The sequence below is a fragment of the Scyliorhinus canicula genome, chromosome 16, assembly GCF_902713615.1.
Source record: "Scyliorhinus canicula chromosome 16, sScyCan1.1, whole genome shotgun sequence".
NCBI classification, from domain to species: Eukaryota; Metazoa; Chordata; class Chondrichthyes; order Carcharhiniformes; family Scyliorhinidae; genus Scyliorhinus; species Scyliorhinus canicula.
This window is the reverse complement of record NC_052161.1, coordinates 52,763,465-52,786,169: the sequence shown is the minus strand read 5'-3', so window position 1 is coordinate 52,786,169 and position 22,705 is coordinate 52,763,465. Positions and strand designations below refer to the sequence as shown.

Below are 22,705 nucleotides of genomic sequence, written 5' to 3'. Positions count from 1 at the left end.
AGGGATTCTCACTCTCTGACTCCTATGCAGACTTAGATGGGTGCTGTTCAGGTCAATCTATATTTTCAAGTTATCCTCCGGTATAACCCATATCTTCATAGAAGACTTTTATCTACTTACCACTTAATCGCATCGATCCTGGGTCCTGTGTTGCTAAGTAAGTAAAGTAGGCTTTGTAATAACCACTGTTTCATGTTAAAACTTTATTTCATTATTATATTTTTTCTTTTAAAAGATGCAATAACTGCCTTTACAGAAAAGTAAAAAGATCTTGCTTCTGGATTCTCCTGGTTGGTGAAAAGACCTTCAGGTCTACCTTGACAATCTCTCTTCTTCAGCTTTTGGTCTTCCTCGGATGGATTCACAGTTCTGCTCGGTTTCTGTGCTCTATCATTCCCATGACTGAGAGCAGCTATAAAAGCTGACTCTCTTCTTTAGCTTTTGGTTTTTCTCAGATGGATTCGCTGTTCCGTTCAGTTTCTGTGCTCTATCCTCCCCATTACCGAGGGCAGCTATGAGCTGACTCTGCTGGCTGTCCCCGATTTAGGGTTTATATTCTCCTTCCAGCAGTTAAGTTTATATGACATTATCATAAAATAACTATTTTACTGTTGACTGTACAAGGTACCTTTAATCTGAATTATTTCTAATACGACTATGTATTCATATTGAGCATGACTTCAGCTCATCGAACTCTGATTACATTGTTTCCCTTGTGATGTTCAAAAGTGCTTTGACCCCAGAGAGGTGTTAAATATGGTTCCTGTCACTTCTAAAGTTGCTTTATTGCCAAATAGTGCCCCCAGCTCAGAACTGTGACTCCGATTTGGGGCTAACGTATGTTCCCGGTGTCACGTTGCCTCCAGCTTCCCATGTTAACCTGGTGTCAGCAGAATTTCACACCAAAACATTTGTCACCCAATTCAACTGAAGATCCTAACAATTCTTTTTTTAGCAGCGTACTGAAATAATTAACTTCAAAGAAGGTGCTAAATATTGCTTTTTCCATATAACTAAAAGTTCAATGTGCTGTGATTTAAAAGACATGCATCAGTTTTACAGCTTGAATAGTCACAAGCTGCTTTCTTAAAGCCTGTTTGATAAAGGCTATCTACATTTCAAAACCTTCTTTTGCAGCTGCTGTCAACCCTTCGTGGGATTTTTTCTCCTACATTCTCTCCTGTACCTTATCCAGGTATTGCCAGACTTCCATGTTTCAAATAACATATTTTCCCATTTATACTTTTACAGTGTGGAGTTCGCACTTTCTCCCCGTGTCTGCGTGGGTTTCCTCCGGGTGCTCCGGTTTCCTCCCACAGTCCAAAGATGTGCAGGTTAGGTGGATGGGCCATGCTAAATTGTCCTTTGTGTCCAAAAAGGTTAGGTGGGGTTACTGGGTTACAGGGATAGAGTGGAGCTGTGGGCTTAGAAAGGGTACTCTTTCCAATGGCCGGTGCAAACTCGATGGGCTGAATGGCCTCCTTCTGCACTGTAAATTCTATTTAAAAAAAATAAATAAATAAAAACAGGCAGGGACTGATTCTGGTTCTCTGGTTCCACAACTAAGTAACCGTCTTAGTTGCTGAGGAACGAGTCCCAGACACAGGAGGACATTGCTGGGGCACTGCAGAGCGTGGCCCAGTTACTTAGGAGCATCGCTGAGGGCGTTGACACCATGAAGCAGACATTGGGGAGGTGCCACGACTGGTAGAGCCAGATGACGTAGAGGCCCCTGGAGCTCACTCCAGCTGCTCATCCATCCCATGGAGACTCCAAATGCCTGCCAAGGAGGAGGAAGCACTGGAGGCCAACCCAGGACCTGCCACCAAGGAGCCAATGGTGGTCTCCTGTTCTTCAAAATCACCCCCTCACCAACGCACCTCTAGGGCAGTGGGCAGAACAGGGTGGCAAGGTGACAACATGCATGCCATTAATTGCCACGGGCCCTGGGGCATCCCAGCGATGGCAGAGAATCCTGTGGACCGAACATATCGGTGGGCTTGGTCCTGCTCAAATTCGAATCTGATGCCTGGGCATACAGAGCATCCGTGACCTTGCGGATGCACTTGTGGGCTGTAGCTTGGGAAATGGCTCACAAGTCCCTGCTCAAGACCTGGAATGAGCCCCTTGCATACAGGTTCAGGGCTGTGGTGACCTTCACAGCCACCAGGCGCAGGTGTCTGTCTCCTCCATGGGGTGCCGAGTCCACGAGGATGTGCCGCACTGTCTCTTTGTTGAGACAAAGTCTCCTGCAGCACATGCTGTCCGTCATATCCTCAAACGATCAAAGACACCTGTGCACCTTGGGCCATCACTGACGTCCTCCTCTGGGTTCCTCCTCAGCCTGATGGATGACCAGGTTTTCAGGGTGTGCAGCCGCCTCCTGCACATGGAGTGCGTCTCCATCTGTATCAACAATGCTGCCTTCTCCGGCAACTGGCCGCCTGGGCTGCCACAAGCGCATAAGGTAGCCTCTGCGGGACCACCATAATCAGCCATATTGTTATATCAGTAAGGAATTGGAGAAGGAGCGGGACCAACAATGAGTTAGGCCTTTTATCGTAGGACGATCAAATCCCCAAGCCTCCCCCACACTCGTGTGTCCCACCTTCTCACAGAGTGCCATCCAGCGAGCCAGTTGTGCTGGAGATTCTCACTCTGTTCCATCACCCCGCCTACATCAGGACCCCCAGTACCCAGACCCTTGCCCGGAACATTAGGCAGACGTCACTCAAGTTCCCCCCCCTGATCCACACACACATCCTTTGGTCGCAAAGATATCACCAGTGCTGAAGCCCAGGACTTGAGTGTTTGATTGTTGACTGCTGCCTCTATTATGCTGATGCTTCTAGGTTCAAAGTTTGATTGAAATGCAATGCAATAATTATCATCTGAGACATGGCATGTGTACCCACGGAAAGTACTTGAGTAATATTTTATTGGCAAAAGCAGTTATCATTAATAACGGTTTGAAAATCAGCCACGTAAAATTCCATATATCACACTAACCATTGTTCAACAAGGAAACGTCGCCGTTCCATATTGGTACCGATACAAAGCTATATCAGCTCATTTTCGCAAAAAAAAACAACCACACGGTATGACCACTTGCAGGTTCCTCAACAGAAATGGAGGATAAGTGTGCAAATGTTTTATAATGTCCTGAACTTTGTTGTAGAAATTATCTGTTCAGCAATGCGTTACTTGTTGGTTGTTCCATGTATCAGTGCCATTCTCTGTCCATGAGCCACAGCTGTGCAGGCCTCCCACATCGCCCAATCTCATGGGAACCAAATCATGGCAATCATAAATTCCGCTGGTGTTCAAGATGTAGTTGAACATCCTTGGGTTCCAGCATGTTTGACTCATGGTGATGTGCCAGTTACATGCAGCGCTCGCCGCAGCAGCAATCTGCAAAAGGATTTCTTCAACATCTTCATCAGGTTGCTTATTTGGATCAATGTTGCGCATCGGGACCCGCAGCGTCGTCTTGCTTGAAACTAGATTGCCTTCTGGACTCTTGCAGCACCCCCCCCCCCCCTCCCCGAGCCTGGTGTTCCAGGACCCAGGTATCTTAGAAAAACATGTCTCCCCCCCCCCCCCCCCTCCCCGAGCCTGGTGTTCCAGGACCCAGGTATCTTAGAAAAACATGTCTCCCCCCCCCCCCCCCCCCCTCACCGAGCCTGGTGTTCCAGGACCCAGGTATCTTAGAAAAACATGTCTCCCCCCCCCCCCCCCCCCCTCACCGAGCCTGGTGTTCCAGGACCCAGGTATCTTAGAAAAACATGTCTCCCCCCCCCCCCCCCTCACCGAGCCTGGTGTTCCAGGACCCAGGTATCTTAGAAAAACATGTCCTCCTTTCAGGCTACAGAAAAAGAAGAAAACAGCAGCAGCAGCCTCCAGGCGTTTGCAGCCATCAGCAGCAGCAAATACAACCTGCAGCATCTTCAACATATAACCAAGAACAGGGCTCTGACCTGGAAGTGTTTCGTAGGACAGGTAGGCAGCAGCTGTAGTTGCTCTTGTTATGGATATCCGCAATATTTAAAGACGGTTTGAAGGTCTTGGGTCCCCAGGTGTGTCTCCCAACTTGGAACACTTAAGCCACCCCAACCAAGCCCAACCTCTCTTTCCCCCCAGCTCCCACCCAAAAGCACTGGGGCAACAATTCCAGTGTCCTTGAACTACATGCCATTACATTAGACTTCAGTCTTGTTAATGAGATGGAAATTAATGCAAATGAGGGTAAATGATATGCTCGCCATATTTGGGCGAGATCGCGAACTCTCCAGCAGGAGCGAGCCGCTTTGATAGCAAACTGATTCGCTGCTGGCGCGAATCGCAATTTTGGCCGTTCCCACTATTTAATCGCACCTGCGGAGGGTGCAATGTGGTGGCTAAATCATGCCCATTGTTTTCATTCAAAATAAAATTTTGGATCTCCACAGACAAATTATTGTGTTCACCAAGAGTTAACAATTTTTAATGTGGTTGACACTGGCAAAGCCGGCATTTCTTTTCCCAAAGGACGTTGGTGAACTAGTGAGTTTTTCTTTCCATGGTCACTTTAATCATTGTTTAAAACTCAAACAGGCATAGTGGGATTTTGAGCTTGTGTTTTCTGTATTACAATAAAATCTACAATAAAATTACAATATATGCAATACATTCTAGAACATAATCAAAAGTATTTAGTAATTTCAAGTTGCTCATTCATGCAAGTAATGTGGCCATGTTTATTCTAAATGAACAACTTCTATGAAAAACATTTGCAAATTTTGACTTAATCGATAAGCGATAGTCGTGTCAGGGAATGGAGCACTTCTGGGTTCAGGCACACATGTCATCATTAGAAATTCCTATGATCAATGTGGCACACTAACATTTAGAGCTCCATTCTTTTAAGTTCTCGAATACTAAATCTCCATTTCAGAGAACGCCACCCACAGTATTGGCATACATTTTCCCTTCTTTACGCTAGCTACTTTGTCTCTGTCAACTGCTGCCAATTTTCAGGTGATTTCATGCTGTTGGTCTATGAACAAGGGTGGAATTTAGGCTGCTCAAACTCATCTCATGACAGACCCTTAGAATGAATAGATGGTTTTATTCCAACATCCTAGGTTGCTTTTGAATTCAGTGTCAGGAGATGAAAAGCTCATTGTACCACAGTTGTGTTGCTAACCTTTATTTTATTTTTTATTTAACTCGATCAATTAATTAGCAACATTTAAATATTCTTATGACTTGTTAAAATACATCTTACGAAATACTAAAGATGATTAGAAATTGGAACGAGAATATTTACTGTCTAAACTTTGGCAAAAAGCAGTAAACTGGTTACAGTTTAATTCATTAAGGTTAAACATTAACAGCACACGTCTTTGTTCAAGGTTTTGTGAACCATGCCCTCTTTCTTATGTGATCTGGGTAGGAGATCCTGTCCAGATCTTGTAACTGTACAGTGGCTTTAATAACATGCTTTGATTATGTGAATTATTAATTTGTACGCTTAAAAACACTTGCTTTGTCCATTAGTCTGCTGCTGATGAATTCTAACGCACAAACGCTGATGTAGGGTTTACCCAATTCTTCTCCCTGGAGAGTCTCGTTGTATGGATTTCTATAACTTGGAAAATTTATTCAAAATGTTTTTGATGTTTTGAAAGGAGAAAGTGATATGAGATGGAAATGAGAAATAATCAATCCATTCAGTCAGTCATATCTAACTACATGTATTATGAAACTTTGACTGGATGCTTCAATTTGGTAGAATCTTTTGTGTTGTTCTGGCTGTCAATGAGCACCAAAGGATTCTTTTGATGGCTTTCAATTATGTCAGCAACACTGGAGAACCGCTAGACGGAGAAAAACAAAATAGACTGTTAGCCCCTCCGATGTCTTTTTTTTTGAAACGTAAAACCATAGCAAAAATAGCTTCCTCAGGTATAGAGCCTTTAATGTCCAAGAATATCCCAAGACACTACAGTGAGATTTTATTTTATTGAAAAGAGAGTAGCAAACCAAAAGGTGGACAGTATCATGAGTGATGAATCGAATGCCTCGTCAAAGAGGTTGATTTTGGGAAAGGTTGGTGGAGAGGCCAGACACATTTAGTGACGGAATTCCAGACCACGTGGCCTAAGTGATAAATAATATGTAAAAGAAAGCTGAAGTTCGAAATGGAGAATTGTAAGGGCAGCATGGTGGCGCAGTGGTTAGCACTGCGGACCCTGGTCCGATCCTGGCCCCGGTAACTGTCCGTGTGTGAATGGGTTTCACCCCCACAACCCAAAAAGATGTGCAGGGTAGGTGAACTGGCCGTCTAAATTGCCCCTTAATTGGGAAAAAAAAGAATTGGGTACTCTAAATTTATTTTAAAAAATAAATGGAGAATCGTAGCGAGAAAGGCTATTAAAGCTTATCTCTTGAATTCTTCAAATCTCCTGTTATTGTATGCAGCTTAATTCTGAACACATCTAATGGATTTTGCTCTATCCTGCCTGGCAAATAATTTCACATTGCTTTTCACCGCTTCTAAAAATGTTCTTCATAAATTGAACATTTACTTTCTCACTATTTGAAATTATTTCATCGTATTCTTAAACTTGATTGAATTTGAAGAACCATTTTGACTGCAAAATCTGGATCAATGTGAAACTATATGTACATGTAATGAAAGCATCACCTGAAACACATTTTCATACTAAATAATTAAAATTTCCCTACTCTTTCCCTCTTCCTTTCACACATGGGACTAGGTTTGTCCTTTTCTACACCATCAGCAATATTTTTTAATATAAGCAGAACAGAAAACCGTACTCAAGGTGCAGTCTGACAGTCCATTATAAAGCTTTGATACAACCTACAATGAATTCAGTTTTGTTACTGTGAAGTCTACATCATTTTCAAGCTACATCTGAGTATTGTTTTGAATTGTCACACTAAGTATAGAACATAGAACAGTACAGCACAGAACAGGCCCTTCGGCCCTCGATGTTGTGCCGAGCCATGATCACCCTACTCAAACCCACGTATCCACCCTATACCTGTAACCCAACAACCCCCCCCCCCCCCCCCTTTAACCTTACTTTTTAGGACACTATGGGCAATTTAGTATGGCCAATCCACCTAACCCGCACATCTTTGGACTGTGGGAGGAAACCGGAGCACCCGGAGGAAACCCACGCACACACGGGGAGGATGTGCAGACTCTGCACAGACAGTGACCCAGCCGGGAATTGAACCTGGGACCCTGGAGATGTGAAGCATTTATGCTAACCGCCATGCTACCGTGCTGCCCTATGGTACAGTGTTTGTGAATTCTGTTGTCAAATGAATTAGTTGAGCATTTTTCCAGCGTGCATTTAAATTGCCATCCTAGATCCATGACTGGATATTGAGAACTAGCTTGAATAACAGAGCAACTCAGACACTGAGACCATTTTCTCCTGATGACAAAGATTATTTAAAATTATAAGAGGATTATCAACATTTGACCCATCTGTGTATATATGGTGCATGCAATTATTTTTAATTTGGAACAAAAGTTGAATATGTGCCACAAATTTCCCCCATAATTATGTTTAATGCACGCTTCATAATAATTACGCTGCTTTCAAAGGTATAGCATTTGTTGCCAACATGTTTGTTTCTCTGTGGAATGCCATGGTCCACAGCAAATGTGTGGAGGAAGTAAAAGGGAACAGCAATAGTGACAGGGGATTTGTTAGTCATGGGACAGACAGGCTTTTCTGTGTAGACGTGACTCCCAAGACTGTGTGTTGCCTCTCTGGTGCCAGTGTCAAGGATGTCATAGAGCAGCTGCAGGACATTCTTCTGGGAGAGGGTGAACAGCCAGAGGTCATGATCCACACTGATACCAATGAGTTGGGTAGGAAGGGGGGTGGGGGTCCTGCAATCAGAATTTAGGCAACTAAGGTAGAAAAATAGCAAGCAGGACCTCAAAAGATTACTCCCAGTGCCATGTGCAAGTGAGTACAGAAATAGCAACATAAGGCAGATGAATGAGTGGCTGGAAAGATGGTGCAGGAGGGACACTGTGACTGGTTCTGGGGAAGGTGGCACTTGTACAAGTAGATGGGTTGCACCTGAACAGAGCTGGAACTGAGTTCCTTGCAAGGCATTTTGCCAATGCTGTCAGTAGGGCTTTAAGGTAACTCGGCAGGTTTGTGAGAACCAAGGTAAAATATTAGAAAGGAATACCAGGATGAACAAAACACTGGAAAGAACAGAAAGCATGAGTATAAAGAATAGTAAAGTTTTTAATTTTTTTTTAAGAGTAACCAATTCTTTCTTTTTTCCAATTAAGGGACAATTTAACACGGCCAATCCACCTAGCCTGCACATCTTTGGTTTGTGGGAGCAAAACCCACGCAAACATGGGGAAAATGTGAGGGTTACTGTGCATATGTGTGAATGTACAAAGTATGATTAATACGATTTGGGAATTACAGGCACAGATTGCATTGTAAAAAATGTTGTGGCAATAACCAAGATCAGGCTCAGGGCAGGGCAGGACTGAATATTCCTGGGTACAATATGTTCAGAAAAGATTGGAAAGGAGGAAGCGTGATGGTATTGGTTAGGAAGAGCATTGTAGTCCTGGAGAAAAGAGATGTCCAGGGGGTTCAAGGACAGAATCAATTTGGCTGGATCTAAGGAACAAAAAGGGTGAATTACATTGCTCGGTGTAGTCTATAGATCGCAACTAGTGAGAAGGATATAGAAAAATAAATCTGCATGGAAATTACAGAGGTGCAAACATTAGAGTAGTTACAATGGGGGCCTTTAATTACCTGAACACAGTCTGGGCAGTAATAGTATAAAGGATGGAGAGGGGCAAAAGCTAGATTGTGTTCAGGAAAGTTTTCTACAGCAGCATGTGTACCAACAAGAAAGGAATGGACTGTTGGTCCTGGTTTTTGGAAAAAAGGAGGGCCAAGTAGATCAAGTATCAGTGGAGAAACATTTTGGAGATGGTAGTCATTGTATTGTAAGATTTAGGATGATGGAAAAGGATAATAGGCAATCCAGAGTAAAAATAATTAACTTGGGAAGAGCTGATTTCAATTGGCCAAGAACAGAGCTGGGCCGATTTGACTGGAACAAAAGGTTAGCAGGAAAAACTAGCTGAACAATGGACTACCTTCAAAGCGGCAATGGTGGGGATACAGTCAAGGCATATTCCTTTAAAAGGAAAAGGCAGGACAAACTAATCCAGAGCTCCCTGGATGAAAAAGGAGCCAGAAACTAAGATAAGGAAGAAAAAGTGTGTTGATGACAGATTTCATGTAGAAAACAGTTGAAACCCAAGAGGAATACAGAAGGTCCATAGAGAAGGTGAAAAAGCACATTAGAGAAGCAAACAGGGATTATGAGAAAAGTCTGTCAGCCAACATAAAGGGAAATCCCAAAGTCTTCTACAGGCATATAAATAATAAAAGGGGGGTAAAAGGAAGACCCAAAAACAGAAAATGCCAGACAATCTCAGCTGGTCTGACAGCATCTGTGGAGAGCGGAGTGAACATTTCGAGCCTGGATGACTCTTTGTCAAAGGTAGAGAGAACTGGAAATAGGAGATTGTTGTTGGTGGGGGTGTGCGTGCAGCAGTGGGGCTTGGTAGAGGGCCAGTGATAGGTGGAGATTGACAAATATGTTGTGGACAAAAAGACAAAGTGAATGTAAATGGTAATGATTAAGGCTGAGATGGCCTTGGTGGGGAGGGGAGACTGGTGAGGGAAAAACAGATCGATAGAAGAAATGAAAATAAATTGATAGAAATAAAAATGGGGTGAAGGTGGAAGAGAGAGCTGCCAATCTGAAATTGTTGAACTCGATGTTAAGTCTTGAAGGCTGTAATGTGCCTAATTGAAGATGAGGTGTTGATCGTCCTGTTTGCTTTGGGCTTCACTGGAACATTGTAGCAGGTAAAGGACAGACATGTGGCCATGAGAACAGGACAGTGAGCTGAAATGGCAAGTGACAGGAAGGTGTGGGTCCTGCTTGCGGACAGTCATCCAGCCTGCGTTTGGTTGCTCAAATGTAGAGAAACCGCTTTGGGAGCAGCGAATGCAAGAGATGAGATTGAAGCAGATGAACGTGAAGCATTCACCTGAAAAGAGTGTTTAGGCCCTTGGATGATGAGCAGGGAGGAGGTAAAGGGGCAGGTGTTGCACCTTCTATGTTTGCATAGGAAGAGGATGAGGTGTTGGGGGTGATGGCGGAATGGGCTAGGGTATCCCGGAGTGAACGGTCCCTACAAAATGCTAACGGGGATTGAGGGGACGATGTGTTAGGTAGTGGCATAATGCTGGAGTTGGCAAAACTGGGTGTGATGCAGCAAATACAGGGTAAAAAGTATGGACAAGGGAGCCCGATCCTGGTTCTGGTAGGGAGGGCAAGGGGTGAGAGCATAGGTGCAGTACATGGGTCGGACACGATTCAGAGCCTGTCAACCACAGTGTGTGGGAAACAATGATTAAGGAAGAATGAAGCCATGTCAACAGCATCATTTTGGAAAGTAGAATCACTGGAACAGATGCAATGGAGGCAAAGGAATTTGGAAAATGGGAAGGAATCTTTTATGAAGTCATGGAGAGTCCACCGAGTTGTATCGAAGAAACGTAGGTTTATTTGCAAGGCTATAATACACAGCTCCTGGTCATTCCCAATCATGTCTAATGGTCTGTGCCAAACTGGCCGACCTTGTATACAATATAGATTGAGTCCCCCCCATTTAACGAGGGAGCTAGTACTCCACAAGGGACATGGGGAAGGCAATCATTCCCGCCCAGTAAGTCCTGTGGGGTGGGTTATGACATTCCCCTTCCTAAAATCTGAAGGAACCCTTAATGGCCGTGGACGAGGAGGAGGACGCTGGACTCTTTGGTGCAGGCAAAACGTTGTGTATCTGAGGTCTGGTGGTACATACCACGAAGGGGAACACTGTTTCCTACTGAACACTGGGTGGATAAACATAGACATAGAATTTACAGTGCAGAAGGAGGCCATTTGGCCCATCGAGTCTACATCGACCCTTGAAAAGAACACCCCACACCTCTACCCTATCCCCGTAACCCAGTAACCCCACCTAACCTTTTTGGACACTAAAGACAATTTAGCATGGCCAATCCACCTAACCAGCACATCTTTGGATTGTGGGAGGAAACCCACGCAGACATGGGGAGAAAGTGCAGACTCCACACAGATAGTGGCCCAAGCCAGGAATCGAACCTGGGACCCTAGAGCAGTGAAGCAACTGTGCTAACCATTGTGCTGCCGTGCTGCCCCTCAGCTGGCGGGAGCTGCACAGTGAAATCTGCATCAGAGACTTCAGAAAACTTTGTTGCCATGCTGGAATCCAAAGAGACGTTGTCCCAAATGTAGGCGTCAAGACATCCTTGGGATGCCACGACGGGTGGTCCGTTATGCGGGTATGTGGTAGGGTCAATCCAGGACAGGTTGCACATTAGAGAGCCAGTGAGCGCCGTCAGCTAAGTTGCGGATGAATACCGTGTCACCTGGTGAATTGCCGTGGTGGTTGACGCTAAACAGGGCACGTCCTTGCAGCTCACACTGATGTCAGAAAAGGGCGCAAGGTGGGTATGAAAACCTCTGCCCACGAACATCTCAGCCGGGGCAGCCCTAATCTCCACGTGATGTGGTCCAATAGGAGGGAATAGGAAATGAGCCAGCCTTGTATCCATCGAACCTGAAATCTGCTTCCGCGCTCCTGTTTAAACGCCTGCACGACTCGCTCTGCCAACCTGTTCGACGTCAGGTGGTACGAGGCAGTACACGCCTGTCGAATGCCATTGGCCATCAAGAATACTGAGAGCCCCTCACTTGTGAAAGAAGCACCGTTGTCTGTGACAAGGACCTCAGGACAACCGTGCGTCGAGAAAGAGGTATGCAACCGCTCAGCGATCACACAGGAGGTGATTGCTGTCATATTGTAAATGTCTATCCACTTGGAATGGGCGTCTATTAAAAAAAGAAACATCAAGCCCAGGAACAGACCAGCAAAGTTGGCGTGTGCTTGAGCCCAAGGGCAACCTGGCCACACCTAAGGGTGAAGGGGTGTGGCTGAAGGGAGCTCTGGTACTTGTGACAGTTGGAACACTGCTGAGCCATCTTCTCGATGTCGGTATCCAGGCCTGCCCACCAGACATAGTTGTGCACCAGCATCTTTACAATTATGAAGGTCTTTCAAGACAAACTCTTGACCTTTCACAGGGACAACAACCTATGTGCCCCACAGTCGAGCACCGTCTTCCACACTCTATTCAGACAACTTTGAGGAGCAGACCCATAAATCGCTCTGCAGCTGTCGATGCTGACCACCATAAACCACTAGATGCCTGCCGCACCTTGGTCAGTCTGTGTCCAGTCATTGACACACAATGCAGTGACCGCAGGGAGTCCATGAAATTCAACACGGCGACTACTTCATCCGACTGGTGCGGGGAGGGGCAGCATCAGCTGGCAAGGGTAGACAGCACACCATGTTGACGTGCAATGTGGGTACCTGCAGCCATCATCAGGGCCCAGCGCTAGATTCCTGCATTGGCAATGGGTGAGATTGCCTTGTCCTCACAAAGGTGACCTAGCAAGGGTGTATTCTCTGCAACAACGAAGAAATGGCACATATTGATAAAACTTTTTCACCCGAAGACCACGGTCATACCCTCCTTCTCAATCTGTATGCATTTACATTCGGCCGCTGCCCGCGTATGAGAGCCAAAAGTGATCGGCTGCTCCCTACGATGCGCAGGATGCCCCACAGGATATTTTCAATGATGTGTTGGAAGATCGCACATGCCGATGACGCCTGAAAGGCAACCGGGTGTATTCGTAGAGTCCCTTGGGCATATTTATTGGAACGTACTTGCGGGAAGATGTGTCCAGTTCGAGCTGCAGATATGCATTACTCGTATCTAGTTTCGTGAACAAGCGTCCACCAGCCAACTTAGCATACAGGTCCTCAATGCGGGGTATAGGGTAGCGATCCAGCCTGGAAGCAGTATTGACCATCAATTTATAATCGCACAAACTGACTGTTCTGTCCGATTTCATGACAAGGACCACCGGAGCTGCTCAATCTGTGAAGTGTACGGGCCATTTAATGCCCAAACTCTCCAATCTGTGGAGTTCGGTTTCCAGCTTCTCTATCAAGGCATAGGGAACCGGGTGCACTTGGAAGTAAAGTGGCTGAGCCTACTTGTCAACCTGGATCTTGGCCATGGCCCCTTTTATGGGCTGGAAGACTTCAGGGTCCTTACCGAGTACCTCGCACAAGCCACCAGATCCTACTTGGAGAATGTGCTGCCGGTCCATGGTGTAACCAATCGTGGCCCAACAGGGTAGGGCCTGCTAATGAGAGGGAGGTAAGCTGACTGGTTCCCATAAACCATCGGAGTCAATGACGTCCCAACAATACTGAGCTGCTCCCCTGAATTTATGGCCAACTGAATCACTGTGTCCACCAAGATCAAAGTCTGCACGTCACACTATATATGCAGTCAAAGGTGCTCTGTGCCACAACAGAAACCGTCGTCCCAATATCCAATTCCATGGCTGTTTAATAAATGTCCGTTCAGCTGCACTGGAACCCAATGGGAGCCACACGGGGTGGCACCACTCTATTCAACTGCATCGCGGCCTCTTCACCCGGTTCACCCAGATAAAATGTCTGGTCCCAAGGCAGACACCTACCCCTGCCAAGGTGCCAGGACTGTTGGACCCTTGCTGCCTGTGGCCGCACCTGGGCAGGTGGCTGCACATCGTGCACGGACCTGAATCACCCTCTGCAGGATCTGGGAACATTTCCCACCGTGAAGGCTGGGGCTGCAGCCATAGGCCGGAGTCTCTTGGGTGGTCAGACTGGGTGGGGGAAAGCTGTGTGCGGGGAACCGCGCCCTACGATGTTCATTCTATCCTCTGTATTTCCTGCATCCCACACTCAGCAGACCCATGGGATAAGGAGAATTGTAGTGCTTGTTGCAGATTTGGGGAGGGCTCGTCCAAGAGCTTTCTCTGCATTTCCACATTGTTGATGCCAGAGAGCAGATAATTGCAGGACATTTCAGATAAAGCAGTTCCATACTCACGGAACTCGGCAATGTTTCTTCGCCGGGACAAACTCGGTGACTGACTCACCTGGGGATCTTTCCGCCTTGTTAAAATGATACCACTGATAATTGACAAGCTGGTCGAAGATGTGGGCATCGGGCATTCCGGGTACAAATTACCCTCTTGCGTATGGGCGACATAAGCGGTCAGCCGATGGTTCTCGGTGATGTTATTCATATAAAAGAAATAGCCATCCGTTCTGCATGTTGATTCCACTTCTTGATTCCAGTTTCAAACAAATCGACAGAGGCTTGGCAAAAGAAACATGTTCCATCTAGAATCTACCGAGTCAGCGAGATGGCTCAACCGATAGCACTGCAACATCGGCAGAAACCCAGTTTACTCCTCGTCGCCAGTTTCATGAAGTCACGGCGCGTCCAAGAAATGTAGGTTTATTCTATGATTTACAAGGCTGTAATAAATAGCTCCCGTAGCTCCCAACCTGGTCTAACGGTTGGTGCCGAACTGGCCAACCTTATATACAATCTAGATTGAGTTTTCCTCATCTCCTTAATGACGGGGCTAATATTCCACAAGGGACAAGGAGAAGACAATCATTCCCACCCCACAAGTCCCTTACGGAGGGTTATAACGGAGTCCTTACAAGATGCGGGGTGTGAAGTGCTATAGTCGAGGTAGCTGTCGTAATTGGTGTGTTTGCAATGGATATTAGTGGACAGTCTATCCCCAGAAATGAAAAGAGAGAGTTAAAGGAAGGGGAGCGAAGTGTTGGAGATGGATCATGTGAAGGTGATAGCGGGGTTGAAAGCGAAAACAAAATTGATCAGTTGTTCCAGGTCCAGACAGGACCATGAAGCGCCATCTAAACAGTCGTTGATGAGTCGGGCCGATTAGGGACCGAAAAAGGAATTTACATATGGAGGCTGAGGTATTAAATGAATACTTTGCATTCATCTTTACCAAGGTGGTAGATGCTACCGAGGACATGGTGAATCGAGGAAACTCTCCCTAGAAGGGATCAAAATTGATAAGAAGGAAGTGTGGAATAGTCTCTCAGTACTTAAAGTTGGAAATGCCCTGGGTCCGGATGAGATACATCCAAGGATATTGAAGGACGTGGGAATGGAAAGTGCAGTGGCACCGACCACAATCTTCCAGTCTTCTCTAGATTCAGGGGAGGTGCCAGAGGACTGCAGAATTGCAAATGTTATGCTCTTGTTCAAAAAAGATTATAAGGATAGCCCCAGCAACTCCAGACCAGTCACTTTAACATCAGTGGTAGGTAAGCTTCCAGAAACAGTTATTCGGGATAGAATTTGTGGCCCCCTGGAAAAATGTGGATTGATTTGGAAAAGCCAGCATAGATTTCTGAAGGGAAAATCATGTTTAACTAACTTGCTGGAGTCTTTTGAGAAAGTAACAAAGTGTTGACGAGGGTAATGTTGATTGTAAAATGTTGATGTGGATTTTCAGAAGGCATTTGATACGGTGCTACACAACAGATTTGTGAGAAACGTCCTCGCTCCTGGAATTAAAGGGACAGTAGAAATGTGGATACAAAACTGGCTGAATAATAGGAAGCAGAGAGTAACGGTTAATGGATATTTTTCAGGTTCGAGGAAGGTCTGTAGTGGTGTTCCCCAGAGGTCTGTATTAGTCTTGCTTTTGCTGATATATATTATAATGATCTTGATCTTGGTGTGCAGGGAGCAATTTCTTTTTTTTAAATAAATTTAAAATACCCAATTCTTTTTTCCCCCAATTTTAGCATGGCCAATCCACCTACCTTGCACTTCTTTTGGATTTGTGGGGCTGAGACCCACGCAGACATGGGGAGAATGTGCAAACGCCACATGGACAGTGACCCAGGGGCCCGGATCGAACCCAAGTCATCGGCTCCATGAAGCAGCAGTGCTAAACACCGCCACCATGCCTCCCCAGCAGGGAACAATTTCAAAGCTTGCGGATGCACAAAATTTGTAAGTATTGTGAACTGTGAAGAGGACAGTGTAGAAGTTTAAAAGGACATGGACAAATTGGTGGAGTGGGCAGACAGGTTGCAGATGAAGTTCAATGCAGAGAAGTGTGATGTGATGCATTTGGTGGGAAGATCTTTTTAAATGGCGGAGCAGATTAGAGGGGCTGAATGCCCCACCCCTGCTTCTTGATCCTATGAAGACTATTGATTAACATTCTATGGGAACGGGGTGGAGAGGTGCTTCCAATCAGCTCCTGTGCCCAGCAGAACTCCTAGGAAAACGCCTATTCTGCCATTGTCCTTGGAGTTGTGCTCATCTGCTGATGGAGTTGGACTTGGTGATGAGTGGAACACCCCCAGAACATCAACCACTAAGATTTCTGAGAGCTTTCCTGGAGTACTTCCACATCAAATCTAAAATGAACAGATTAACCTGGGGTGGCATTGAACTGTAAAAATTAAGCTTTATACAATTACAAGGTTTAAAAACTTCTAAGCGATGAAACATCTGTCATATTCATTTATACTAAGACTGACTTTTTCACTTACATTATCAACTGACTTAACTTCACTCCATGCTTTCATCTTACTCTAATGTAGCCACTGTTGACAGTAGTTAGCATATCGTAAAATATACCGCAATAAACAAACTGTCTTAATATGTCACATATCAGTAAATTGTGGTTGACAAAGGTTAGTTGTGTAGTTTAAACACTATGTAAGTGGGTTATATTCTTCAAATTATGCTATCCACGTGAAAAGTACAATAAATATAAAGTATCTGGTTATCTTTAGAACTTGAAGTGAAAATACAGTAAATCACTCACCTCTTCACCAATCTTCTCTTTGCCTAAGGCGTACTCTTCTGTTAGTTCAATATAGCGAACAGGAATATTATAGACTCTTCTTCTGTACAACACAACTAATGTATATGGCTGCTTTGAGTCCTGCCCTGAGCTTTTTCGTATGAGGAAGGATCCATCCTGTTTTGCCATATATAAAAACAATATATTTAGCTTTATCGTGACTGAAATTCTGTAAAACTAACTGGTAGAAATTGACTCTTACCTTATTAAATTTGTTTAAAGCCTCTTCTGCAGTTTTCCGGTCACAACGATTTGCAAACCATGCTTTTCCATCAACACTGGGATCCTGCCGGTAATAAAATATTCAAAATGAAATTGTTCTAATATCCACTACACAATTATTTTGTAACCTTTTGCTCTTTAACAGGGAAGTGGAGAAATGTCGTTAAATAATGCAAAGGACCCGGGTAACTGAAGGCTTTATTATTATTTGTTATTGATCAGGTGAAGGAAGGGATACCAACTGAAGAAGCCAGAGTCAGAGGTACAGAGTACTCAGAACAGAAGGAGGTTGCAGAAATAAGATGGAATGAGGATGATAATAGATTTATTAGTATCACAAGTAGGCTGACATTAACACTGCAATGAAGTTACTGTGAAAAGCCCCTAGTCACTACCTATGGCACCCTTTCAAGTACACCGAGGGCGAATTCAGAATGCCCAATTCACCTAGCAAGCACATCTTTCAGGACTTGTGGGAGGAAACCGGAGGAAACCCACGCGGACACGGGGAGGACGTGCAGACTCCGCACAGATAGTGACCCAAGCTGGGAATCGAACCAGGGTCGCTGAAAAAAAAACGCTTATTGTCACGAGTAGGCTTCAATGAAGTTACTGTGAAAAGCCCCCAGTCGCCACATTCCGGCGCCTGTCCGGGGAGGCTGGTACGGGAATCGAACTGTGCTGCTGGCCTGCTTGGTCTGCTTTAAAAGCCAGCGATTTAGCCCAGTGAGCTAAACCAGCACTGTGAAGCAACAGTGCTAACCACTGTGCTACCATGCAGCCCTATGGATATGGAAGGATGCCACTGAGGTGATGGATGTAAAAGGTAGAGGAAATATATATACATAATAGGAGAACTTTAAAGGCAGTATAGGAGAATGAATTCCGAGAGAAATACAGAAGTTGGAAGACAAATTGATAAGAGTTGTGAAAAAGCATGAATTTTAGGAAGAATGAAACTGTACTATCCGTAAGCAAAAAGGGACCAGATTTATGGGAAGACCACCACCTGAAAGTTTCCCCTGCCACACCCCAATTCTGAGTTGGAACGACATCACTGTTCCTTCACAGTTACGGGATCACAATCCTAGAACTCCCTTCCTGTCAGCCACGTGGGTGTGCCGACACCACATGGGATACAGTGGTTTAACCAGGTAGCTCACCACCACCTTGAGGGCAATTAGGATGGACAATAAACATTGGCCTAGCCAGTGATGCCCACACCCCCTGAAAGAAATATTGCAAAAATATTTACTCTACTCTCTACTCTACATTGGAGAGATGAAACACAGACTGGGTGACCGCTTTGCAGAACACTTTGGGTGTGTCCCCAAGAAGAGCAGCATGGTAGAACAGTGGTTAGCACTGTTGCTTTACAGCTCCAAGGTCCCAGGTTTGATTCTCGGCTTGGGTCACTGTCTGTGCCGAGTCTGCATGTTCTCCCCCTGTCTGTGTGGGTTTCTTCCGGGTGCTCCGGTTTCCTCCCACAAATCCCGAAAGACTTGCTGTTAAGTAATTTGGCCATTCTCAATTCTCCCTCTCTATACCTGAACAGGCGCCGGAATGTGGCGACTAGCGGCTTTTCACAGTAACTTCATTGTAGTGTTAATGTAAGGCTACTTGTGACAATAAAAAGATTATTATTATTGTATTGGGGTTTCACCACATAGGTCACTGAACTGTGAAGGGAAATGGATGAATCAAAGCTGAAGATGGTTGGTAGAAGCTGTTAACCACAGACAAGAAAGCTATGAACGGCTTGTAGCTAATGGATCTGTGGGAACCAGAAGTAGGTTACAGCTGTTCTCCTTCGAGGAATGGAGACGCGGTGCTGCAAGGTAAGTGCTATAACTGTAATTCTTCTCACTTGTTGGTTAAGTGTGGTATCAGCGGGCAACTTCTTTGTGGTACAGTGGAATGATAATCTCTGAGCATTGTATATGGAGTAGAAAAATATCTTTAAGATTCGGTGTTGTGAAAGGAATTAATATTGACTTGGTAGAAGACACAGAAGTGGTCCAAATTTGCAACAGAATTGAGAACCATTTCTTTCATTTCTGATGCTGTTTATGACACTGATAACATACATTTATTATTGAGGCTATACCTGTTCCAAACTTGAATTTGGGCTGTGAGGACGTGCAGGAACACTAGGTCGTATCAAAATTCCATTTGGTCTGCTTGGGATTTCTGGAAGGTCTAAAAGAACAATGGTTAGGAAATAATTAGTTAAAGTGTTTATTTTGCACAATGAACATTAGAATAAGGATCTCCGAATATAAATGAGGAAAAAGAGGCAGAAGCAGCCTCCATCGTGTCTCTAATCTCATTGCGCACACTGAGGATTTCCTGGTATGCCTCCATAATGCTAAACTGGGTTTATTTAATGAGAAGGAAGGAGACATTCCCAATCTCCTGTTTGCATTTTCCATGGAATTTGTACATTGGGTACACCAATCCACTGGCATCTGTTGCAATCTATCGCTATTGCTGTACGTCTTGAGGTCCTGCCAACTGGAGGATGTGCAGGTGCCTTCGGGACAGACTGAAGATTTGGTGTAGAGGTAAGATTTATTAACTCTCCTCATAACACTGGCCACATACAGATAGTTCCTGGCACTTTTGTGTTTTGTGTTTACTCATCTCCAGTCTGTAGCTGCACTCCAAACTTCAAATATTTTGTAGCCACTCTGTCAGAAGCATTGTCATGGGTCTAATTTCTTCAAAACAACTTTGAAGATAAAGAGGTATATATTTTCTGATTCTATCAGATATCTATACATTACCACATTGGACCAGAATTCTCTGGCCATTCGTTGGCAGTGGAATCCTCTGGTTCCATTGGAAGCGCATCCCCCCACCCTCAGGTTTCCCGGCAGTATGGATTGGCTTCAATGGGAATTCCTATTGACAGTGGTGGGAACAGACAACCCCGCCGCTAATGAATCGCGTACCGCTTCCCGCTGCCGATAAATACATAGTTAGGAGGCTGGAGAATCATTGATTTCAAAGATTAAAGTATGGTTGGGAGGCTGGAGAATCATTGGTTTCAAAGATTAAAGTAGCAAACTATTTTACTAGAATGGTGACATAATTAACTCAGCAGTACAGCATATAGAAGTATGCAACATTAGAAGTATTTCAAAAATCAATGCAGATATGCTGAATATAAATAAGTGCACAGAGTTTATATCACACAACAGACAACCATAATTGTTTTAAAAGGACAGTACACAAAAAGGTTAGATTTTCCACCTTTTGATGATGACTAGGTGAAAAAATCCAACCCTTAATACCAGCTTTCAGTCATAGGTGGTCGAAGTTTTAAGTTTAAAAGTCGTCCTCAAGTGAAATTGTTGGATTGGGGGAAAGCTAATTATAACAATATTAGGTTGGAACTCAAGAATCTCGATTGGGGCGGATGTTTGAGGATAAATCAACATCTGGCATGTGGGAGACTTTCAAAAATCAGTTGATAGAATTCAGGACAACATGTTCCTGTGAGGAAGAAGGATAAGTATGGCAAGTTTCGGGAACCTTGGATAACGAGGGACATTGAGAGCCTCGTTCAGAAGAAAAAGGAAGCATTTGTAAGGGCTAGAAGGCTGGAAACAGACAAAACCCGGTAGGAATATAAGAAAAGTAGGAAGGAACTTGAGGAAGGAGCCAGGTGGGCTAATAGGGGTCACAAAAGTCATTGGCAAACAAGATTAAGAAAAATCCCAAGGCTTTTGATACGTATATAAAGAGGAAGATGGTAGACGGGGAAAGGGTTTGTTGAATATATTCAGGAGGAATTTTTCATTCAGTTTGTGGATGGCCTGACTAGAGAGGGGGCAAAACTTGACCTCTTGGGAAATAAGGAAGGGCAGGTGACAGAAGTGTGAGTGAGGGATCATTTTGGGACCAGTGACCATAATTCCATTGGTTTAAAAGATAGTTATGGAGAATGATGGGTCTAGCTCAAAAGTTAAAATTCTACATTGGGGCAAGACCAAGTTTGATGGTATTAGACAGGAACTTTCAAAAGTTGATTGGGGAGTCTTTTGGCAGGCAAAGGGAAGGTTGACAAGTGGTAGGCTTTCAAAGTGTGTTAACCAGGGTTCAGGGTAAGTACATTCCTTTTAGAGTGAAGGGCAAGGCTGGATGACTAGGGAACCCTGGATGATTCGGGATATTGAGGTCCTGGTCAAAAAGAAGGCATAGGCAGCTGGGATCAAGTGGATCCCTTTAAGAGTATAGAGCAGGGGTGGGCAAACTTTTCCGTGCAAGGGCCACATTCAGAAATTCACAATTTTAATAGTATATTAAGTAAAATAATTACTTCACCCGGTTATGATTCTGGGCGCCGAACATAGAACATAGAACAGTACAGCACAGAACAGGCCTTTCGGCCCTCGATGTTGTGCCGAGCAATGATCACCCTACTCAAGTCAACGTATCCACCCTATACCAGTAAGTAATCCAACAGCCCCCCCCCATTAACCTTGAAAAAAAAAATTATTTAAAAAAAATTAAAAAAATTTTTAAACAATTTTTTTTTTTAATGACTTGGTGGGCCACATAAAGACCTTTGGCGGGCCGCATGCGGCCCGCGGGCCGTAGTTTGCCCACCCCTGGTATAGAGGTTGTCGGAGTAGAGTTCAGAGAGAAATCAGGAGGGCAAAAAGGGGACATGAGATTGCTTTGGCAGATAAGGCAAAGGAGAATCCAAAGAGCTTGTACAAATACATAAAGGCCAAAAGATTAACGAGGGAGAGAATAGGGCCTCTTAAGGATCTACAAGGTTAGAATGTGCAAATCCACAAGAGATGGGTGAGACCCAAAATGAATATTTCTCACCGGTATTTACTGTTGAGAAAGGCATGGATGTTAGGGAACTTGGGGAAATAAATATTGATGTCTTGAGGTGTCCAAATTACAGAGAAGGAGGTGCTGGAAGTCTTAAAGCGCATCAAGGTAGATAAATCCCGGGACCTGATGAAATGTATCCCAGAATGTTGTGGGAGGCTGGGGAGGAAATTGCGGGCCCCCTAGCAGAGATACTTGAATCGTCAACAACCACAGGTGAGCTGCCTGAAGATTGGAGGGTAATAAATGTTGTGCCTTTGTTTAAGAAGGGTCGCAGGGAAAAGCCTGGGAACTACAGACTGGTGAGCCTAACGTCTGTGGTGGGTAAGTTGTTAGGAGGTATTCTGAGACAGGATCCACAGGCCTTTAAAGAGGCAAGGACTGATTAGGGACAGTCAGCATGGCTTTGTGAGTGGAAAATCATGTCATGAATTTGATTGAGTTTTTTGAAGGGGTAACCAAGAAGGCAGATGAGGGCAGTCGACAATTTCCACATGGACTTTAGCAAGGCCTGTGACAAGGTACCTCATGGTAGGCAAGGTTAAATCTCATGGGGTCCAGGATGAGGTAGCCAATTGGATATAAAATTGGCTTGACGACAGAAGAGAAAGGGTGGTTGTTGAGGGTTGTTTTTCAAACTGGAGGCCTGTGACCAGGTGTGCCTCAGGAATCG

The 22,705-nt window shown here is 44.7% G+C and overlaps 1 protein-coding gene across 9 annotated transcripts in view; it reads right to left on the bottom strand.

Annotated features, from left to right (window-relative positions):
* Window positions 1–4,547: 4,547 nt before the first annotated feature.
* blnk (B cell linker) overlaps window positions 4,548–22,705 on the bottom strand; it is a 297,279-nt gene continuing 279,121 nt past the window's right edge. For all 9 annotated transcript variants that reach the window (XM_038821614.1, XM_038821617.1, XM_038821616.1 and 6 more), the window contains 4 exons: window positions 19,289–19,380; window positions 17,162–17,245; window positions 16,921–17,076; window positions 4,548–5,858 (listed from right to left, as the gene is read on the bottom strand). In XM_038821614.1, the coding sequence (XP_038677542.1) occupies window positions 5,739–5,858; window positions 16,921–17,076; window positions 17,162–17,245; window positions 19,289–19,380 (452 nt within the window). In that variant the 3' untranslated portion in view covers window positions 4,548–5,738. The remainder of the gene's footprint in view (window positions 5,859–16,920; window positions 17,077–17,161; window positions 17,246–19,288; window positions 19,381–22,705) is intronic.